Consider the following 22,610-nt stretch of genomic DNA (forward strand, 5'->3'; position numbering starts at 1 on the left):
TGTTGGCAGAGCTGCGCGCATACGTTGCTGGTTTTACGAAGACGTATCCTATTGTACTTCGACTTCCTCACTCAAAATAACGTGATCGTAATCTTTGGTCGTAATTCAATACGGTATGCGAGATATACGAGACAGGCGAAATACCCTCAGACTTCAAGAAGAACGTAATAATTCCAATTCCAAAGAAAGCAGTTGCTAACAGGTGTGAAAATTACCGAATTCCCAGTTTAATAAGTCATGGTTGCAAAATACTAACACGAATTCTTTAGAGAAGAATGGAAAAATAAGTAGAAGCCGACCTCGGGGAAGATCATATTGGATTCCGCACACATGTAGGCACACGCGAGGAAATACTGACCCTACGACTTATCATAGGAGATAGTTAGAGGAAAGGCAAACTTACATTTGTAGCGTTTGTAGACACAGAAAAATCTTTTGACAATGGTGACCGGAATATTCTCTTTGAATCTCCGAAGATAGCAGGGATAAAATACAGGGAGCGAGAGGCTATTTACAACTTGTACAGAAACCAGACGGCAGTCATGATCTAGGGGCATGAAAGGGAAGCAGTGATTGAAAAGAAAGTGAGACAGGGTTATAGCCTATCGCCGTTGTTATTCAATACGTACATTGAAAAAAACAGTAGAGGAGACAAAAGAAAAATTAGGAGTAGGAATTAAGATCCAGGGACAAAAAATAAAAAACTTTGAGGTTTGCCGATGAAATTGTAATTCTGTCAGAGACAGCAAAGGACTCGGAAGACCAGTGTCTTGAAAGGAGCATATAAGATGAACATCAACAAAAGGAAATCAAGGATAATGGAATGTAGTCGAATTAAATCAGGCGATTCTGAGGGAGTCAGATTAGGAAATGAGACACTTAAAGTAGAAGATGAGATTTGATATTTGGGCAGCAAAATAACTGATGGTGGCCGAAATAGAGAGGACATAAGATGTAGACTAGCAATGGGAAGAAAAGCATTTCTGTAGAAGAGAAATTTGTTAACATCGAGTATAGATTTTAATGGTAGGAAGTCTTTTGTAAAGGTCTGGAGTGTAGCCTCATATGGGAGTGAAACATGGAAGACAAACAGTTTAGATAAAAAGAGACTAGAAGCTTTCGAATTGTGGTGCTACAGAAGAATATTGTAGATGGGTAGGTTATGTGCCTAATGACGAGGTAGTCAATAGAATTTGGGAGACAAGAAATTTGTACCACAGCTTGACAAAAGAATGGATCGGTTGGTAGGACACGTTCTGAGGTATCAAGGAATCACCAGTTTAGTATAGGAGGGAAGTGTGTGAAGTAAAAATTGTGGAGGGAGACTAAAAGATGAATACAGTAAGGAGATTCAGGAATATGTAGATTGCAGTAGTTATTCGGAGATGAAGAGGCCTTGCACAGGATTGAGAAGCATGGCGAACTGTATCAAACCAGTCTTTGGACTGAAGACCGCAACAACAACAACAACAACAACAACAAACACAATAATATCACAGAAAATATTTGGGGTTTCTTTTAAGCAGCGGGTGACACATAACAATGACATTCCGGCATTTTCGTAGATCCACGGGATTTAATCGTCAATGAGTGGCTACAGCTGTATACGGCATACCCGAAGAAACTTGTGAACTCTCTTCCTCTCTTAATTGAGTCCATTATAAAAGCTGTTACACGCTGTTAGTATGATGTCTCCTGGAGGTGAGGAATTTCAGTTCCTTAATTAAAATGTCGACCATCTTATTTTTCTTAAATTTTTAGACTTCATATGACAATCTTTCATTACACAAGCCGTGAAGAATGTTATTCAGTTTCATTGCCACGAGAAAATACACTGGCTGAGAAAAAAGTGAAGCATCCACAAGAAATTCCCGGATGTCAATGTAATTTCGTTCACATGGACACCATCAACGAGTATACTGCAATTCCTTGAGACATGTAGAATGGTTCAAATGGCTCTGAGCACTATGGGACTTACTTCTGAGGTCATCGGTCCCATAGAACTTAGAACTACTTAAATCTAACTAACCTAAGGACATCACACACACCCAAGCCCGAGGCAAGATTCGAACCTGCGACTGTAGCGGTCGCGCTGTTCCAGGCTGTAGCGCCTAGAACCACTCGGCCAGCCCGACCGGCGAGACATGTAGAACAGCCACCAAAGTGCATGAGTATTGTTCGTGTTTAGTGTTCTTGCCAGGCTTCGTAGGGTATAAAAGTGGCGTGAGCAACGTCACATACTGAGTGATCACTGTGAAGGATACGGAGACGGCATGTACTCATGTGAAACAACATTATCAGTAGCTGACAGAGTTTGAAACAGGTTTGAATATAAGTCTATATTTGGTCAGCTGATCGAATCGTGGAATATTCAGATTTGTGGGGCATTCGGATGTGCCAATAGTCCGATGTTGGACAGCCTGGGGACTTGATGATGGGTTCTGGTCGATCATGTCTGGCCACCAGAAGCGAGTATCGCCATGTCGTGCAACATGTACATCATAGATCCTTCATATCTCCACCCGCAAGTCAAGAAGAATCTATGACTCCCTGAAACATTCTGCGTCATGCCGCATCATTGGTTAGGGCGTAGCAGCAGCCACACTAGAGAATTACCGTTCCATGTGTAGGCTGCGTTAACACCACTTCACAAACGCCTGCTTTTGGAGTGGTGCTGTGACCAGAAGGCATAGACTATTGATGAAAGGCGTTGCTCTGTGGTCAGTTATGAGTTTTGATACTTCATTACCTGGGATAACCATCGTTGGCGAGTATGGGAGAAGTCCCATTCATCTACTGTTTTGAAGCGACACAACGGTGTACTCCTGGCGTCATGGTATGGGGAGCCATCCGGTACGAAACCAGGACACAGCTGGCAGTAATGGAGGGAATTCTGACGGCACAACGGTACGAAACAGACTTTCAGTGCTCTCATACGTTGCCTCTCATATCATACTATCTTGGTGCCTTTTTGGACTGGACTGCGCTGGTCTACACATGGCACATGTCTCTATGACCTATCTGCGTTAAGATAAGGTACTACTGCAGCCAACAGGATCCCCAGATACGTCCCCAATAGAACCTGTGTTGACCACCTTGGACTACAATTCTGTTCTAGTACGAACATTCAGGATATGAAGGACCATTTACAACACTTGTCGCTAGCTTGCCTCAGAAGAGGATACAATGGCTTCGTGAGATCCTTCCCAACCGAATCAGTGCACATCCAGGACAGAGAGGGTGGAACGTCACACTGATAAGTGGCCTTATACTGGGGCAAGCTAGTTGTAAGTTTGACTCTATTTGGTAATCGCTGAAATAATGTCACAGACGCTCTCAACCCGTAAAGTTTCATTTTTTTTTCCTCCTTCCCTCATGGCTGCTTCACCTTATTTGTTAGTCAGTGTATATACTTTTAAATACAATTAGAGTTAATTGCTGTGTTATAGTTTTAATATGGATTTCACCCCATGTTTCCAACATTCAGCGATTTTTTAAAAATATAAACCGATATGGTCTTCCTGCCTGAGCAGACATTTGTCAACGTGTATGCAGTCCCTTCTTGACTGTGCACTTTCTCCAGACTGAGGGGGCAAACTGCAGTTACCCACCGCCGATGATACAGGCGACCTATATCTCTTTTTTGTCGTCGAAGACTTAGCGCTGTCAGAGAGCCGTGTCGTGGACGAGAGTGCAGCCAGCCAGCAATAGCCGACAGACAGGTGGCCAGGCAGGCGGCCCGCCACGGTCAGAGGTCGACGTCGGTGTAGGAGGAGACGTCGGCGTTGCTGAGCGAGTGCGTCAGCATGACCAGCACCTGCTGGTGCGGCAGCCCGCCGTCGTACAGCGGCCGCTCCAGGCTCATGCTCATGCTGAAGCTGTAGCTCCAGTCCGCCTCTGTAACACATCAGCACTACGTCACAGCACTGTGGTGGTCGTCAGTAGTAGGGCAATAAGAACATCAGCACACAATGCGGGTTGCTTACATTCAAGGGGAAACCTATTGTTCTTTTTTGATTGACAGGTCTTTCACCCACTGTTCTGCTAAGAGGATTATGACCCCCTGGGGATAATCCAACATTTTGATTGAAGGGTCCTTAACCTGTTGTTCGGTTAAGTGGCTTTCCATGTCACCCCTACCCCTCTCCACCCTCTTGGAAGCCTGGCACCACTTCTGAGATATTATAATTAACTAATTAATGAAATTAATTGAAACAATTGGCGGGAAATAGCTCAATTGTACCGCTTTCGGTATTCACGAGCTGCTTCAGTTTATTTGAAACAGCTTGTGAATGCTGAAAGTGGTATAATTGAGCTAGTTCCCACCAATTTTTCAATCGATTTAATTAATTAGTCAATTATGGTTCATGATGTGGGTTCCTGTAGTCATGTCCTAGTTCATGAACCACGGGAAACGTATGAGTGGCCAAGTAAGTGGTCCCGACAGTTGGGATACCAGTTACTTTGGAAGAAGGCTGGGCATCTCTGACATAATCTGAGTTGTGGTCACCTCTGTGGTCGTATGGTAAAGACTACGAAATCCACCAGTTAGTCCCTCAACCATTAGGGGTAAAACCCAGTGGGACTCGGAGCAAGTAAAGCTAGCAACCTGCTTCCCTGGCACTTTAAATATGATGCTGGCAACAATCAGAGCAAAATGTTTCAGACCTTTGGAGGTGACGGAGTCCCACCTCTAACTGACAAACCAGGGACTCCTAAGATACGACTTGGCAAACAAATGGTAATGAGATGGGAAGCTATTAATATCAAAGGGGGCTACTTTGGGAAGAAGGTAGAGCTGGCAGAGGCTGCAAGTAAGGTGGGGCTGGACGTTTTAGCTGTTAGTGATATTCGGGTAAGGGGTGAGAAAGAAGAGGAAGTGGGAGAATACAAGGTCTACCTGTCAGGAGTCAAAGCAGGAATAGCACAATGGGGTGTAGGGCTTTACATCAGGAAAGAAATGGAACCCATCGTAGTTGCAATAAGGTATGTAAATGAACAACTGATGTGGATAGATTTGACAGTGTCTAGCAAGAAAAATCAGGATCATGTCAGTATATTCGCATCGTGAAGGGACAGATCAAGATAAGATGGATAGTTTTTATGAGGCACTCAGTGATGTAGTTGTCAGAGTAAACGACGAGGACAGTGTTCTGCTCATATGTGATTTTAATGCCAGGATTGGAAATCGAACAGAAGGGTATGAAAAGGTTATGGGTAAATTTGGAGAGGATATGGAGGCCAACAGGAACGGGAAACAACTCTTGGATATCTGTGCCAGTATGGACTTAGTAATCACAAACTCCTTTTTTAAACATAAGAACATTCACTGGTATACTTGGCAAGGCAGGGGAACCAGATCTGTCATGTTGTTGTTGTTGTTGTTGTCTTCAGTCCTGAGACTGGTTTGATGCAGCTCTCCATGCTACTCTATCCTGTGCAAGCTTCTTCATCTCCCAGTACCTACTGCAACCTACATCCTTCTGAATCTGCTTAGTGTATTCATCTCTTGGTCTCCCTCTACGATTTTTACCCTCCACGCTGCCCTCCAGTGCTAAATTTGTGATCGCTTGATGCTTCAAAACATGTCCTACCAACTGATCCCTTCTTCTAGTCAAGTTGTGCCACAAACTTCTCATCTCCCCAATCCTATTCAATACCTCCTCATTAGTTACGTGATCTATCTACCTTATCTTCAGTATTCTTCTGTAGCACCGCATTTCGAAATCTTCTATTCTCTACTTGTCCAAACTAGTTATCGTCCATGTTTCACTTCCATACATGGCTACACTCCAAACAAATACTTTCAGAAACGACTTCCTGATACATAAATCTATATTCGATGTTAACAAATTCCTCTTCTTCAGAAACGCTTTCCTTGTCATTGCCAGCCTACATTTTATATCCTCTCTACTTCGACCATCATCAGTTATTTTACTTCCTAAATAGCAAAACTCCTTTACTACTTTAAGTGTCTCATTTCCTAATCTAATTCCCTCAGCATCACCCAATTTAATTTGACTACATTCCATTATCCTCGTTTTGCTTTTCTCGATGTTCATCTTATATCCTCCTATCAAGACACTGTCCATTCCGTTCAACTGCTCTTCCAAGTCCTTTTTTAAACATAAGAACATTCACCGGTATACTTGGGAAGGCAGGGGAACCAGATCTGTCATTGACTATATAATAACAGACCAGGAATGCAGGAAGGCTGTGAGGGACACAGGTGTATTCAGGGGATTCTTTGATGACACTGATCTTTATTTAATCTGCAGTGAAATTGGGATTGTGAGGCCAAAAGTGCAGGTGGTCAGGTCCATATGTAGGAGGATAAGAGTGGAGAAACTTCAGGATAAGGAAATCAGGCACAAGTACATAATAGCGATCTCAGAAAGGTACCAGTTAGTTGAATGTAGTCAATTACAGTCATTGGAAAAGGAATGGACAAGGTACAGGGACACGTACTAGAAGTGGCTAAAGAATGTCTTGGAACAGTAGTGTGTAAAAGCAGGAAGAAGCAAAGAGCTTGGTGGAATGACACAGTCAAGGCAGCCTGTAAAAGGAAAAAGATGGCGTATCAAAAATGGCTACATACTAGAACTCAGGTAGACAGAGAAAGTAATGTTGAAGAAAGAAACAAAGCCAAACAGATAATTGCAGCATCTAAGAAGAAATCTTGGGAGGACTTTGGAAACAGGTTGGAGACTATGGGTCAAGCTGCTGGAAAACCATTCCGGAGTGTAATTAGCTGTCTTCGAAAGGGAGGTAAGAAGGAAATGACAAGTATTTTGGACAGCTCAGGAAAACTGCAGGTGAATCCTGTAGATGCCTTGGGCAGATGGAGGGAATATTTTGAAGAGTTGCTCAATGTAGGTGAAAATACGATTAGTAATGTTTCAGATTTCCAGGTAGAACGGGATAGGAATGATGACGAAAATAGGATCACATTTGAGGAAGTGGAGAAAATGGTCAATAGATTGCGGTGCAGTAAAGCAGCCGGAGTGGATGAAATTAAGTCGGAACTCATCAAATACAGTGCAATGTCAGGTCTTAAATGGCTACACAGGATAATTGAAATGGCCTGGGAGTCGGGACAGGTTCCATCAGACTTGACAAAAGCAGTAATCACACCAATCTTTAAACATGGAAACAGAAAAGATTGTAACAACTACAGAGGTATCTCTTTAATCAGCGTTGTTGGTAAAATCTTCTCAGGTATTGTTGAAAGGAAAGTGCAAGTATTAGTTGAGGACCAATTGGATGAAAATCAGTGTGGGATTAGGCCTCTTAGAGGTTGTCAAGACCAGATCTTTAGCTTACGGCTATTAATGGAGAAGTGTTATGAGTGGAACAGGGAATTGTATCTCTGCTTTATAGATCTAGAAAAGGCATATGACCGGGTTCCTAGGAGGAAGTTATTATCTGTTCTACGAGATTATGGAATAGGAGGCAAACTTTTGCAAGCACTTAAGGGTCTTTACATGGATTGTCAGGCAGCAGTTAGAGTTGACGGTAAATTGAGTTCATGGTTCAGAGTAGTTTCAGGGGTAAGACAAGGCTGCAACCTGTCTCCACTGTTGTTCATATTATTTATGGATCATATGTTGAAAACAATAGACTGGCTAGGTGAGATTAAGATACGTGAACACAAAATAAGCAGTCTTGCATATGCGGATGACTTAGTTGTGATGGCAGATTCGATTGAAAGTTTGCAAAGTAATATTTCAGAGCTAGATCAGAAATTTAAAGACTATAGTATGAAGATTAGCATCTCCAAAACAAAAGTAATGTCAGTGGTAAAGAAATATAAACGGATTGAGTGCCAAATAGGAGGAACAAATTTAGAACAGGTGGATGGTTTCAAGTACTTGGTAAGCATATTCTCACAGGATGGCAACATAGTGAAATAACTGGAAGCGAGGTGTAGCAAAGCTAATGCAGTGAGCGCTCAGCTACGATCTAGCCTCTTCTGCAAGAAGGAAGACAGTACCAAGACTAAGTTATCTGTGCACCGTTCAATCTTTCGACCAACTTTGTTGTATGGGAGCGAAAGCTGGGTGGATTCAGGTTACCTTATCAACAAAGTTGAGGTTACGGATTTGAAAGTAGCTAGGATGATTGCAGGTACTAGTAGATGGGAACAATGGCAGGAGGGTGTCCACAATGAGGAAATCAAAGAAAAACTGGGAATGAACTCTATAATGTAGCAGTCAGGGCGAACAGGCTTAGATGGTGGGGTCATGTTACACGCATAGGAGAAGCAAGGTTACCCAAGAGACTCATGGGTTCAGCAGTAGAAGGTAGGAGGAGTCGGGCAGACCAAGGAGAAGGTACCTGGATTCGGTTAAGAATGATTTTGAAGTAATAGGTTTAACATCAGAAGAGGCACCAATGTTAGCACTGAATAGGGGATCGTGGAGGAATTTTATAAGGATGCTATGCTCCAGACTGAACGCTGAAAGGCATAATCAGTCTTAAATGATGATAATGATGGTGTTAATTACTTTGGTGTTTGTATGACTCTGAATGTGATCACTTCCAACGAAATGATGAAAAGATAATAGCCTGCCAAATAAGCTGCAGCAAATGAATGTAACAGTTTCACAGTCACACAGTTTTCCCTGTGTTCCATCGAAACATATGTTTTTAAAAGTTTTGTAGTTTTCCAGATTTAAACCATCAAATACTGCTTACGTATATACAAAATTTGAGCATGTCGTGGAATTTTGGAGAGCGAAGTTGATTCTGTGTGAGAGCTTGAACTTTGATAGTAGACACTCAATCACATAGACAATACTCTTTTTTGTACCTGTGCAGCTCTGCAAAATCGTAGAGTCTTTTTGCAAAATATTTCACTTGTCTAAAGCCAGACACATCTCTCGGCTGCACAACAGGTATACAACCTGGAGGAATGGAATCATATCTACGTCTACATCAAAACTGTACAATGCCTGTTTCTTCTGTCCTGCATAGCTGTCAAGGAGTAAAGCAAAATCTTTGTTCACGAAAAAGGATGAAAGACATGTCAGCGACTGGACGGACAGTTCATAATTTGCGAAAAAAAAAGATCGGGCATGAGGGAGATTTAAACACGAATCTCCTGCTTTACAGTCCAATGCTGTGTCTCTGCATATTCGTTCGATGTTGCGCATATTGAGCTTGGACTGTTCATTGTTTCCATCTTGCTTCTTTTTTCACAATTCAGTACACCTTCTTCCTGTTTTCATGCTTGATCTGTGTTCAGTTTTTGACGGGCTATCCAGTGGGCCATCTTACCACTGAATCTGTTGGGGTGGGAGGGGGGGGGGCGAAGAGGAGAATCCCTTGTAAGAGTGTGTTAAAAGATGTTCTGGACCCTACTTGCACATCAGTATCTCTTTAAAAAGTTTGTTCTTAGTAAAAGTCAACAACAGTTAACAAAATTTAGTTTTATTTTTTTATTTGTTTTGTTGTCATAAGTATCCTCCCCCTGCGGTAATACACATTGTTCAAAATATGTTGGTATTGAGACAGTTAATGCCTAACTAAACTCTGGGATGAAAAAGAATTCTCTTTGAACTCTTTTACTATGTAGCACGACAGTTTACTGAAAGCTGGTTTGGAAGAGCAGTCAGTTACACAGTTTCCCCTAAACCACCCCCCTCTCCCGCCCCCCCCCCTCCATAAAAAACCTGGCTTGAGTACAGACGCCCTTGGAGGCTAATGGTGTAAAGCGATCTCTGTATGGCCGATCCATCGTTACAGCAGTTCATTGTTAAGAGATGCTTTTTGTTTTTATCTTTGTTTTATTTCGTTGGTAGAGCTTGTACTATATTTATCCATCAAAAATCCAAGTTTTCATTGCATTCTTACTGTGTGGAGAAAACACATAGATACATATTTATGGAATTGAAAGCTCAAGCTGTCAAACTATTTCCGCAGTTAATTTTTAACAAACAGTATCATAAGTAAACTAGACATTTTTGTATGATCAGTTCTCTCTACATCTTACATTTAACTATTCGTGATACACAGAAATGAAAACATTAGAGAAAAAAACCAGGCTGTAAAATGAAAACTGCTCGCTGAAGGGATCGTAATGTCATTACCTGCAGGAGAAGGTGTGGTCGCTGAAAGATCCAAACTCGCCACCAGAGGGACACCGGCGAACACCCACGTGACGTCAGAGCGAGTATTGGACTCGTCGACGGTTCACTGCACTCAGTCGTGCTGAAAACAGAGAAACGGAGGCTTCGAAAGAATAGAAAAGGGGTCTAGTGCGTTTCCTTACAGCGGAAAGAGAGCGAGGAACGTAAATTCATCGAAGGGTGGCGTAAATGTACGGAGAGCACTGCATGTCCGTTGCAAGGGTCTACGCTCACGCATAAGCGATTCAAGGATGAACGTATGTGATTGGCACCTGACGCACGGTCTGGAACGCCACATCGCGTTCCCAGTATCATAGTCCAGCAGATGGATGCCCTAACTGTTGAAGACTGACGAATTCGGGGCACCTATTACCCCAGACACGGGAATGAGCGTCCGAATCGCACCGGACTTTAAATTTCTCCGTATATTTGTGCTATCCTTCAATGAGTTTCCTTTCCCCTCACTCCTTCCGCTGTAAGGAAATGCATTACGCCCCTTTGTTGTTGTTATCAAGCCTCAGTTTTCCTGTTTCCAGTCTACTGAGTAAAGCGGACCATCGACGAGTGCAAGTGCTCGTTGTGTGCACCCGTGTCCCTCTAGTGGAGAGTCTGGGTCCTCAGCGCTCTTACAAGGTCCACACCTTCTCCCGTAGGTAATGGTATTCTGATCCCTTCAACCGTTTTCATTTTACAGTCTCCCACTCGTTTCTTTTTGAATGAAATTAATATGAATACTATTAAAAATCACGGATTTTTCCCGGTGATCTTAAGGCAATTAATTACTAAAGACATTCGCCTCGATATTCACGGAAATGTAGGTGTTGTCGTTTATCACTACATCGAGACGTTGCCTTTAGTAATCAAAATAAAAGAATCTGAATGGGGAAGGTGGTATTCTACAATACCAATGACTACAAAAATTTTGATCTTTCTAGTCAAATTTGAGACGCGAAAACAAGATGTAGTTTACATTAGCTTCTGACTCACCACTCACATGCAGGAGGAAAGTAAATGTTGATTTTTCGTGCGTGCAGAGAAAATGAGGCACGGTTAAAACAGAGTCTAATGACGGTGGAAATCGTTGATCAGTGCAAGTGAGTCCACGTAAACCACGGCCTTCTAGAAAATGAAAGGTTGTAATGGTGTATATTATCCACCTTTCGTTTGTTGTAACACGTTCCACATTTCTAGCTATTGATGTTTTCTATGGCGCTTGACATCACGTAAGTAGACTGTATACGGCAATTTCAAATGGAGGGCAGTTAGCGTGGATGCAGCTTGCATCGCTAAGGCGCCAACTTCAACATTATAGATGCAGATGGGTTGTCTGCCCTCTCCGTTTACTGCGAATCTATTACATTACCGCATCCAATACCTAACTGTTAGTTGTTTTATTCAATCTCCGATGTTGATTATTTTCATGCACATTATGGGTGTCGGACACGGTTAATACGAGGGTTGGAAGTTAAATAGTGGAAACTATTTATTCACAACCGATACAAAAGAGTTACATGAATGAGATTTTCACTCTGCAGCGGAGTGTGCGCTGATATGAAACTTCCTGGCAGATTAAAACTGTGTGCCCGACCGAGACTCGAACTCGGGACCTCTGCCTTTCGCGGGCAAGTGCTCTACGATCTGAGCAACCGAAGCACGACTCACGCCTGGTACTCACAGCTTTATTTCTGCCAGTACCTCGTCTCCTACCTTCCAAACTTTACAGAAGCTCTCCTGCGAACCTTGTAGGACTAGCACTCCTGAAAGAAAGGATATTGTGGAGACATGGCTTAGCCACAGCCTGGGGGATGTTTCCAGAATGAGATTTTCACTCTGCAGCGGAGTGTGCGCTGATATGAAACTTCCTGGCAGATTAAAACTGTGTGCCCGACTGCAAGGTTCGCAGGAGAGCTTCTGTAAAGTCTGGAAGGTAGGAGACGAGGTACTGGCAGAAGTAAAGCTGTGAGTACCGGGCGTGAGTCGTGCTTCGGTAGCTCAGATGGTAGAGCACTTGCCGGCGAAAGGCAAAGGTCCCGAGTTCGAGTCTCGGTCGGGCACACAGTTTTAATCTGCCAGGAAGTTTCAAAAGAGTTAGATGTTTGCACCTGTTACTGTCCTTCAAAGTAGTCTCCAGCGTTGTGTAGAACCCGTTGCCAGGATGTAGTAGTCTTAGTATACCGTTAGCAGAGCATGTTCTGTTGATGGTGCGAATGGAGCGGTCTACTGCTTGTCGAATCTCTGAGACAGTTCTGAAGCGAGTACCACGAAGTGGTTTCTTCATCTTCGGAATCAAGTCAAAGTCACAAGGACTTAAGTTTCTGGGAGTATGGTGGATGGTACAGTACTTCCCAGTCCCATCGACCGAACAGAGCGGCCACAGCTTGCGCTGTATGCACCCGCGCATTGTCGTGCAAAATGATGGGTGGGTTGCGCAGAAAGTGTCGCCGCTTCTTTGGCAAAGCTGGTCGCAGGTGATCCTCCAAAAAACGAACAGTAATTCTGTACATTGACGGTCTGCCGTGGAGGAACGTAATGCGTTAGGATAACACCATCACAGTCGTACACGAGAATCACCATAACTTATACCGCTCCATTAACACCATCATCAGAACAGGCTCTGCTAACTGTATACTACGCCTTCCACATCCTGGCAACGGGTTCTACACAACGCTGGTGATTAATTTGAAGGACAATAACAGGTGCAAAAATGTGACTCTTTTGTAAAGGATGTGAATAAATAGTTGCCACTATTTAAGTTACAATCCTCGTATCTTTAAGAGGGGAGTTACACACAAGTGCCAGTGCAGCCATGTTCCCTCCTGTTCAAAAATAAAATATTAGCCACGTTCATGCAGCCGTGCGAAGTGCCATATCTCCAACATATCGATGTAAATGATCCCTGTAACTATCTTTTCTGACAAAAAAAGAACGTGCCGTAAATCTTTTTTTGGGAAGCGGCACATGTGGTGTCACCGCCAGACACCACACTTGCTAGGTTGTAGCCTTTAAATCGGCCGCGGTCCGGTAGTAAACGTCGGACCCGCGTGTCGCCACTATCAGTGATTGCAGACCGAGCGCCGCCACACGGCAGGTCTAGAGAGACTTCCTAGCACTCGCCCCAGTTGTACAGCCGACTTTGCTAGCGATGGTTCACTGACTTCTACGCTCTCATTTGCCGAAACGATAGTTAGCATCGCCTTCAGCTACGTTATTTGCTACGACCTAACAAGGCGCCAGTATCCGTACTATTGATATTCTGAATCATGTACCATAAAGAGTGACGTTCTCCATTAATGGATTAAAGTTAAGTATTCCACCAGCTACGTCCGTTTTTCTGAATTCTAATTCCCTTGTCATGTTCCAGACCTCACGCCAGCCTGCGTGAGCTAAAACGCGTGCATTTCGGCCTCCTTTAATTATACGGGTTGGCTCTCCTGCCAACCACAACAGCACAAAACACAATAAGCTTTGAAGAATCTCTCTCTGGCTCGACTGTGGTATGAAGCTGCTGTGTTCCGTATGTTTTTCATAGTGGCGGTTCACTTTTCCACTTAAGTGGAACGTAGCCTCATCAATGAACGCTAAACGGGAAATGATGGCGTTTCTGCCATCTCCACGTCCAGAATGGATTCACAGAAATCTACGTTTTGCCGTTTATCATCAGCTTGAAGAACTCGTACACTTAAATCCTGTATGAGTTGAAAGGCAAACGTCACCAGATAGGCACAGTAGAAATGCGTTGCTTGAATCTTATTGTACCATCGTCGAATGCTTTCATATGAGGAGATGCAGTACGGTATTCCAGATAAAAACACACCGCACAGGTGTAACTGAATTACACTAGTTGGAACGGAGAATCCAAAACTTTTTTGGTGCTATGTTGCGGCATCCTAGCTCGACGCACACCCCGCGAGGCTCTACGTGCTGCAGCGGAGAGGTGAGCCAACTGTTCCCGCAATGAACCCGCCATTTGCAGGGACAAATATGAATGCTGGCCTAGTGATTTGAAGGATGTGAGATACAATGAAAGGTAACCGAAGAACAAAATAAACTGATGTTTACTTCAAACTCCTCTAGAATAACAAAGTCTATCTTAAATGAATGTAGTTTCCTGGCTTTTGTGTTACGAACGTACGCTGAAAAGTAATGCCTAACATTTTTTTTATGTCAACACTCCTACAGCCTTCAAAAAAAACGTTATTAAAGCTCTACATCTTTATTTCTCATGTCTACATATTCACAGCGCTTTGGCGCTAGAGTGTTCCGAATTACAGCTTGTAACATATCAATGTGTAACTAACTATATCGGGGCATGAGAAACAGCGTGCTATAATCAACTTTCGAATTCGAAAAGTTCGTTCACACGTGGAGCACTCTCTCCTTCAGCATGACAATGCCAAACCACATACGAGCAATGCGACATCTACAACAATTCGCCGTCTTGGGTTCACTGTCATCGATCATCCTCGGTACTGTCCCGACTTGGTCCCATACGATTTTCATCTGTTTCTAAATCTTAAAGAACACCTTCGAGGACTTCACGTTGACAGAGATGAAGCGGTACCAGCAGAGGTGAGGTTGTGGTTCTGTCAACAGTGCCAAACAGTCAACAGTGACGGTATCAACAAACTGGTCCCTCGTCGGAAGAAACGTGTTCGTTGGCAAGGTTGAGACATAATTATGTAGACATGAAAAATAAAAGCGTGGAATCTTAATAACGTTTGTTTTATTTGAAAAGCTTTAAGAGTTGTCGCGTAAAAATTTCGACGGCATTATTTTTCATCTTGCCCTCGTAGGTCCACATCAAAAGACGGGAAGTTTTACTGTAGATATCTGCTCCAGATTAAATGAGTCGTTTCTTACAAGTATGAGTCAAAATGCTGCAACTTATCGGTCGAAGATAGTTTCATGAAACTTACGAAGTAGGAGATAGTGAGAGTATTTATCCAGTTACTAAGTGTTCCACTTTCGCTTCTTCCTTAATATGCCTTGCCACATCCTCTCCACTTATTTTCCAATTTTATTTTTGTACGGCACAATTTTATCTACCTTCTTTTGCCCAACTTATCATGTTTTTCCTTCAATTAGTTTGGACTTGAATAATTGTAATCCCCAATATAATTTGAATTAGCCATTTCATACTCACACTTGTTTTGTGTTCATGGTGTGGGTTCCTGTAGTCATGCCCTAGTTCATGAACCACGGGCAACGTATGAGTAGCCAAGTAAGTGGTCCTGACAGTCGGGATACCAGTTACTTTGGAAGAAGGCTGGGCATCTCGGACATAATCTGAGTCGTGGTCACCTTTGTGCTCATACGGCAAAGACTACCAAATCCACCGGTTAGTCCTTCAGCCGTTAGGGGTAAAACCCAATGGGACTCGGGGCAAGTAAGGCTAGCAACCTGCTTTCCTGGTACTTTAAATATGTTGCTGGCAACAATCAGAGCAAAATGCCTCGGACCTTTGGAGGTGACGGAGTCCCACCTCTAACTGACAAACCAGGGACTCCTAAACAAATGGTAATGAGATGGGGAGCTATTAATATCAATGGGGGCTACTCAGGGAAGAAGGTAGAGCTGGCAGAGGCTGCAAGTAAGACGGGGCTGGACGTTTTAGCTGTTAGTGACATTCGGGTAAGGGGTGAGACAGAAGAGGAAGTGGGAGAATACAAGGTCTACCTGTCAGGAGTCAAAGCACGAATAGCACAATGGGGTGTAGGGCTTTACATCAGGAAAGAAATGGAACCCAGCGTAGTTGCAATAAGCTATGTAAACGACCGACTGATGTGGATAGATTTGACAGTGTCTAGCAAGAAAATTAGGATTGTGTCAGTATATTCGCATTGTGAAGGGACAGATCAAGATAAGATGGATAGTTTTTATGAGGCACTCAGTGATGTAGTTGTTAGAGTAAAGGACTGCTCATGGGGGATTTTAATGCCAGGATTGGAAATCGAACGGAAGGGTATGAAAAGGTTATGGGTAAATTTGGAGAGGATATGGAGGCCAACAGGAACGGGAAACAACTACTGGATTTCTGTGCCAGTATGGGCTTAGTAATCACAAACTCCTTTTTTAAACATAAGAACATTCACCTGTATACTTGGGAAGGCAGGGGAACCAGATCTGTCATTGACTATATAATAACAGATCAGGAATTCAGGAAGGCTTTGAGAGATACACGTTTATTCAGGGGATTCTTTGATGACACTGATCGTTATTTAATCTGCAGTGAAATTGGGATTGTGAGGCCGAAAGTGCAGATGGTCAGGTCCATATGTAGGAGGATAAGAGTGGAGAAACTTCAGGATAAGGAAATCAGGCACAAGTACATAACAACGATCTCAGAAAGGTACCAGTTAGTTGAATGTAGTCAATTACAGTCATTGGAAAAGGAATGGACAAGGTACAGGGACACAGTACTAGAAGTGGCTAAAGAATGTCTTGGAACAATAGTGTGTAAAAGTAGTATGAAGCAAACAGCTTGGTGGAATGACACAGTCAAGGAAGCCTGTAAAAGGAAAAAGAAGGCGTATCAAAACTGGCTACGTACTAAAGCTCAGGTAGACAGAGAAAGTTATGTTGAAGAAAGAAACAAAGCCAAACAAATAATTGCAGCATCCAAGAAGAAATCTTGGGAAGACTTTGGAAACAGGTTGCAGACATTAGGTCAAGCTGCTGGAAAACCATTCTGGAGTGTAATTAGCAGTCTTCGAAAGAGAGGTAAGAAGGAAATGACAAGTATTTTGGACAGGTCAGGAAAACTGCTGGTGAATCCTGTGGATGCCTTGGGCAGATGGAGGGAATATTTTGAAGAGTTGCTCAATGTAGGTGAAAATACGATCAGTAATGTTTCAGGTTTCGAGGTAGAATGGGATAGGAATGATGATGGAAATAGTATCACATTTGAGGAAGTGGAGAAAATGGTCAATAGATTGCGGTGCAGTAAAGCAGCCGGGGTGGATGAAATTAAGTCGGAACTCATCAAATACAGTGCAATGTCAGGTCTTAAATGGCTACACAAGATAATTGAAATGGCCTGGGAGTTGGGACAGGTTCCAACAGACTGGACAAAAGCAGTAATCACACCAATCTTTAAACACGGAAACAGAAGACGTTGTAACAACTACAGAGGTATATCTGTAATCAGCGTTGTGGGTAAAATCTTCTCAGGTATTGTTGAAAGGAAAGTGCGAGTATTAGTTGAGGACCAATTGGATGAAAATCAGTGTGCGTTTAGGCCTCTCAGAGGTTGTCAGGACCAGATCTTTAGCTTACGGCTATTAATGGAGAAGTGTTATGAGTGGAACAGGGAATTGTATCTCTGCTTTATAGATCTAGAAGAGGCATATGACCAGGTTTCTAGGAGCAAGTTATTGTCTGTTCTACGAGATTATGGAATAGGAGGCAAACTTTTGCAAGCACTTAAAGGTCTTTACATGGATAGTCAGGCAGCAGTTAGAGTTGACGGTAAATTGAGTTCATGGTTCAGAGTAGTTTCAGGGGTAAGACAAGGCTGCAACCTTTCTCCACTGTTGTTCATATTATTTATGGATCATATGTTGAAAACAATAGACTGGCTGGGTGAGATTAAGATATGTAAACACAAAATAAGCAGTATTGCATATGCGGATGACTTAGTTGTGATGGCAGATTCGATTGAAAGTTTGCAAAGTAATATTTCAGAGCTAGATCAGAAATGTAAGGACTATGGTATGAAGATTAGCGTCTCCAAAACGAAAGTAATGTCAGTGGGAAAGAAATATAAACGGATTGAGTGCCAAATAGGAGGAACAAAGTTAGAACAGGTGGACGGTTTCAAGTACTTAGGTTGCATATTCTCACAGGATGATAACATAGTGAAAGAACTGGAAGCGAGGTGTAGCAAAGGCATTGCAGTGAGCGCTCAGCTACGATCTACTCTCTTCTGCAAGAAGGAAGTCAGTACCAAGACTAAGTTATCTCTGCACCGTTCAATCTTTCGACCAACTTTGTTGTATTGGAGCGAAAGCTGAGTGGATTCAGGTTACCTTATCAACAAGGTTGAGGTTATGGATATGAAAGTAGCTAGGATGATCGCAGGTACTAGTATATGGGAACAATGGCAGGAGGGTGTCCACAATGAGGAAATCAAAGAAAAACTGGGAATGAACTCTATAGATGTAGCAGTCAGGGCGAACAGGCTTAGACGGTGGGGTCATGTTGCACGCATGGGAGAAGCAATGTTACCCAAGAGACTCATGGGTTCAGCAGTAGAGGGTAGGAGGAGTCGTGGCAGACCAAGGAGAAGGTGCTTGGATTCGGTTAAGAATGATTTTGAAGTAATAGGTTTAACATCAGAAGAGGCACCAATGTTAGCACTGAATAGGGGAACATGGAGGAATATTATAAGGGGGCTATGCTCCAGACTGAACGCTGAAAGGCATAATCAGTCTTAAATGACGATGATGATGATGACTTGTTTTTTAACAGAGAAACAGAGTCCTTATAAACTTTGTGTGCATGCTGTGTATGCAACAGTCAATCAGATATTTGACATCATTAACTAAATGCAAACACAGTGTTACTCTGCAAATGTCGGAACATAGAAATGCTACACTAGCACCAGTGAGCGGTCTTTTATTTTCAGTAAGTCTATGAGTGCGCAACGAACGAACGAGCGAACGAGCTGCGCGAGGGAGACCCCTTCTGGCAACTGCATGAACCCGCTACTTGACGAAGGGAACCGAGATGCACTTATAGTTTCGATACGTAAGCTGAGATTCACCAAACGTTTCTGTCGTCATTGGTGTATAAATCGAAATAATCTTTTTGAAACAGCCTGCTTTATTAATGAAGAAACACACGCCACTAAGAGGGCAAGGAGAGAATTTGTTGCGCTAGTAGTGAAAGGCTACTTTTTAGCTCAAGACGACCAATTTTAGCACTGCGGTCTACTTTTCAAACTCCAGACTTACGGACTTCCAGTTAATTATGACCGCCTTATTGCATCCTTACTCTATATCGCCCATTCATTGTGACCATTAACAACACCAATCCCCGCACCTTCCATACCACTGCAAGCGTGCCCAGGGCTCCGTCCTCTCTTCTCACCTCTGCCTCCTCTACACGGCCGATATGCCTAAACCACCTCCACCAGCCCACTCGTTCTGTACGCTGATGACACCACCTCTCTCGCTCTCTATCCTACACTCAGCAAATCCCAACGATCCCTCCAAATCCACCTCAATCAGTGTACTTCCTGATGTAACCAACGATTCTGCAAGATCAAGTCTTCCAAAAGTTGGGCAATAATTATAAAACGCACCACCTGCACCTTCCGTCACCAAGATTTCTATCTTTCTGTTTATGACCGTCCTATCCAACTAACTAATACACTACAATATCTTGGACTAACAATGGACCAGCATCTACTGTGGAAACCTCAACTACTACCCATCTAACAGAAAGCTCAAAATCGTCTAAAACTACTAAAACTATCAAGTGGTCTAACTTGGAGACTGCACCCATCCACTGTCCTCCACACCTAAAAATCCTTGATGCAACTCACCCTTTTCTTTGCAAATGTTGTATGGATCTCCATCCACTCAAGTTCTGTAAGTCCCTCCAGATCCTGGAATGACAAGCACTCCTACTCGCTTTTTGTATCCATTTACCTCCCCCCACAAGATCTTTTACCAACTCATCAAATTCCCGCCTCTCTTCACTCACACTGAACATCTCTGAACCGTCCACAAACTCGACTTCAACAATCCTGCAGTTTCCCCTCTCCTCTCCAGTCTTCTTCTGCTGCCGCACCTTTAGCAACACGTCGCATCAACCCTACATCTACATACCCTCCATCTATGCTCCCAAAAAAATTTCGACCATCTCTTCCTCCCAGATCATGCACCCCAGCTATAAGTCCAGCCCACCCATTCCACTTCATTAGGACTATCTCTCCCTCCCCTTCCAACATTCCCTTTTTGTCCCCATCTGTCTTTCTTTCCCCACCCCCTTTCTCCATTAACTATTAGCCGCACCATACCTCTCTCTACTCCATCCCCTTTTATAACCCAACAGTCGCTCCTAATCCATCGATAGCAACACCAGTCCTCCATCCATATAGTACCGCATTCCTACTCACCTTACCGGCAAACCTTTTTCCCTTCATTAACAGACTCCTTATCCTAGGGCAGGTCCTCCCAGTTTTACTGCCAGGAAAGCGCTTCTTTTAAATATCGGTTTTTCAGCATCATGTTTTAAAGGTGCACTACAAATTCAAGAAGTCATATCTCTTGAATATAAAAAAAAACGTTCATTTTATATTCACCTCAAAGTTTGAAATTCATTGTAAATATCTCACTTTTCTGCTTCTTCTTTTTTTTCTCATTTAGTTTTTGTTGTCATTTGGCTGAACGCTGGTTGACTATACCGCTGACAGCCCTTCCCCCCACGCCCATTTGGGGAAGGTTCAAAAAATGGTTCAAATGGCTCCGAGCACTATGGGACTTCTGAGGTCATCAGTCCCCTAGAACTTAGAACTACTTAAACCTAACTAACCTAAGGACATCACACACATCCATGCCCGAGGCAGGATTCGAACCTGCGACCGTAGCTGCCGCGCGGTTCCAGACTGTAGCTCCTAGAACCGCTTTGGGGAAGGGGGATGCAATAACAATACCGATCAAAACTACATGTCGCCAATAAATAGTTAGACTCGCAACTGTGGAATGCCTTTCTACCTACCTGGCCTTCTCAAGGAACACGAACTTTGCGAACTAATTACTTGCGACAGTGCGGCGAGAGATTTTCGTAATTATTGGGTGAGAGTTGCGCCAACAGCTACATAAAGACGAAGAAATTATAAACGCCTGACAGTCTGCACTACCTAAAAATAAAGTTGAGGACGACTATAACCAGAACAATAGTAAACAGTTTTACAGGACAATGAATAGCTATAGAAAAGAGTACAGTACTAAGTCTGTGATAATGAAGGACGAGAATAGAAAACTGATCACTACGAATGAAGAAAATTTGGAGAACTGGAGGAAATACTTCATAGAACTGCTGAACAACGCCGGCTGGAGTGGCCGTGCGGTTCTAGGCGCTACAGTCTGGAACCGAGCAACCGCTACGGTCGCAGGTTCGAATCCTGCCTCGGGCATGGATGTGTGCGATGTCCTTAGGGTAGTTAGGTTTAATTAGTTCTAAGTTCTAGGCGACTGATGACATCAGAAGTTAAGTCGCATAGTGCTCAGAGCCATTTTTTTGCTGAACTACCCGTTAGATACCTACAACAATGGAAACAAGGCAGAAAACAATCAGAACGTACGACAATAAGTTGAAGACCCAACTCTGATGGAGGTGAAGGAGGCAATAAAAAGCCTAAAAAATGGGAAGGCCCCTGATGTATATGACATCAGCAGAGCTGATCAAAGAAGGGGGAGGGGGGAGGAGATACATGAATGGTTGGCCGAAGTGATAAAAAGAGGTTTGGAGAAAAGAAGTAACGCCGGAGGAATTGAAAACTGCTGCTGTATGTCCCATATACGAGAAAGAAGACAAAAAGCTGACACAGAAGTACAGAGGGATATCTCTCCTATGCACATGCTGTAATGTAATATCAAGAATTATACTTGGCAGGTTCAACCCATACATTGAGGAAATATTATACACAGCACAAGCAGGGTTCAGAAAGGTAAATCAACAATCGACCAAATGTTCATTCTTAGACGAATATGAGATAAGAACTGGGAGCACAATTGTGATACCTTTTGCCTGTTAACAGACTTCAACAAAGCATATGACAGCATGGAATCGAAGTGTAGAGTGAAAGTGCAGGGGGAGTTCTCACCAACCCTGTTCAATTTTCCGTCAACAACGACCTGAGGAGAGTAACATGTGAAAGTGCAGGAGACGCCACAGGATAAAAGATAAATGTCCTGGCTTTTGCGGATGATACTGTGCTGATGGGAAAGAACATAGAAGACCTGGAGAAAATGGGGACTGTGCTAATGGAAGAAGCTAAGAAAATAGGTCTAAGTATAATTGAAAGTAAAACAGAGTTAATTGTAGTAGGAAGAAGAGCTCATTTGGAACCAAACCGTCTAAAAACCGGAAATCTAACAATACAGAAGACAGACACATTCACGTATCTCGGTGTCAACATCAACCAGCAAAACCTTAAAGAACAAGAATTAGTAACAAGAATTCAAGCTGGGAGGAAGATGCCTAGGAGCTATGCACAACATCATAAGATCGAAGTTACTATCTAGGCAGGAAAAAATAAGAAAATATCAGACCATCATCAAGCCAATAGTGTGCAATGCAAGTGAGAAATGGACCCTCACAAAGAAAACAGAGAAAAAACTCGTCACTTTTGAAAATAAAGTACTGAGAAAAATATATGGACCAGAGAAAGAAAATGGACAGTGGAGAATAAGGAAAAGCAGAGAACAAAGGCAATTATGCACACTGCCTGGCGTCGTAGCGAGTGTGAAA

General features: G+C 43.0%; 1 protein-coding gene across 1 annotated transcript in view; it reads right to left on the minus strand.

Annotated features, from left to right (window-relative positions):
• Positions 1 to 3,450: 3,450 nt before the first annotated feature.
• Positions 3,451 to 22,610, minus strand: part of LOC126335793 (uncharacterized) — a 69,390-nt gene continuing 50,230 nt past the window's right edge. The window contains exon 4 of the mRNA XM_049999257.1: positions 3,451 to 3,897. Coding sequence (XP_049855214.1) covers positions 3,749 to 3,897 — 149 coding nt within the window. The 3' untranslated portion in view covers positions 3,451 to 3,748. The remainder of the gene's footprint in view (positions 3,898 to 22,610) is intronic.

This window comes from Schistocerca gregaria, chromosome 2 (assembly GCF_023897955.1).
Source record: "Schistocerca gregaria isolate iqSchGreg1 chromosome 2, iqSchGreg1.2, whole genome shotgun sequence".
Taxonomy (NCBI): Eukaryota; Metazoa; Arthropoda; class Insecta; order Orthoptera; family Acrididae; genus Schistocerca; species Schistocerca gregaria.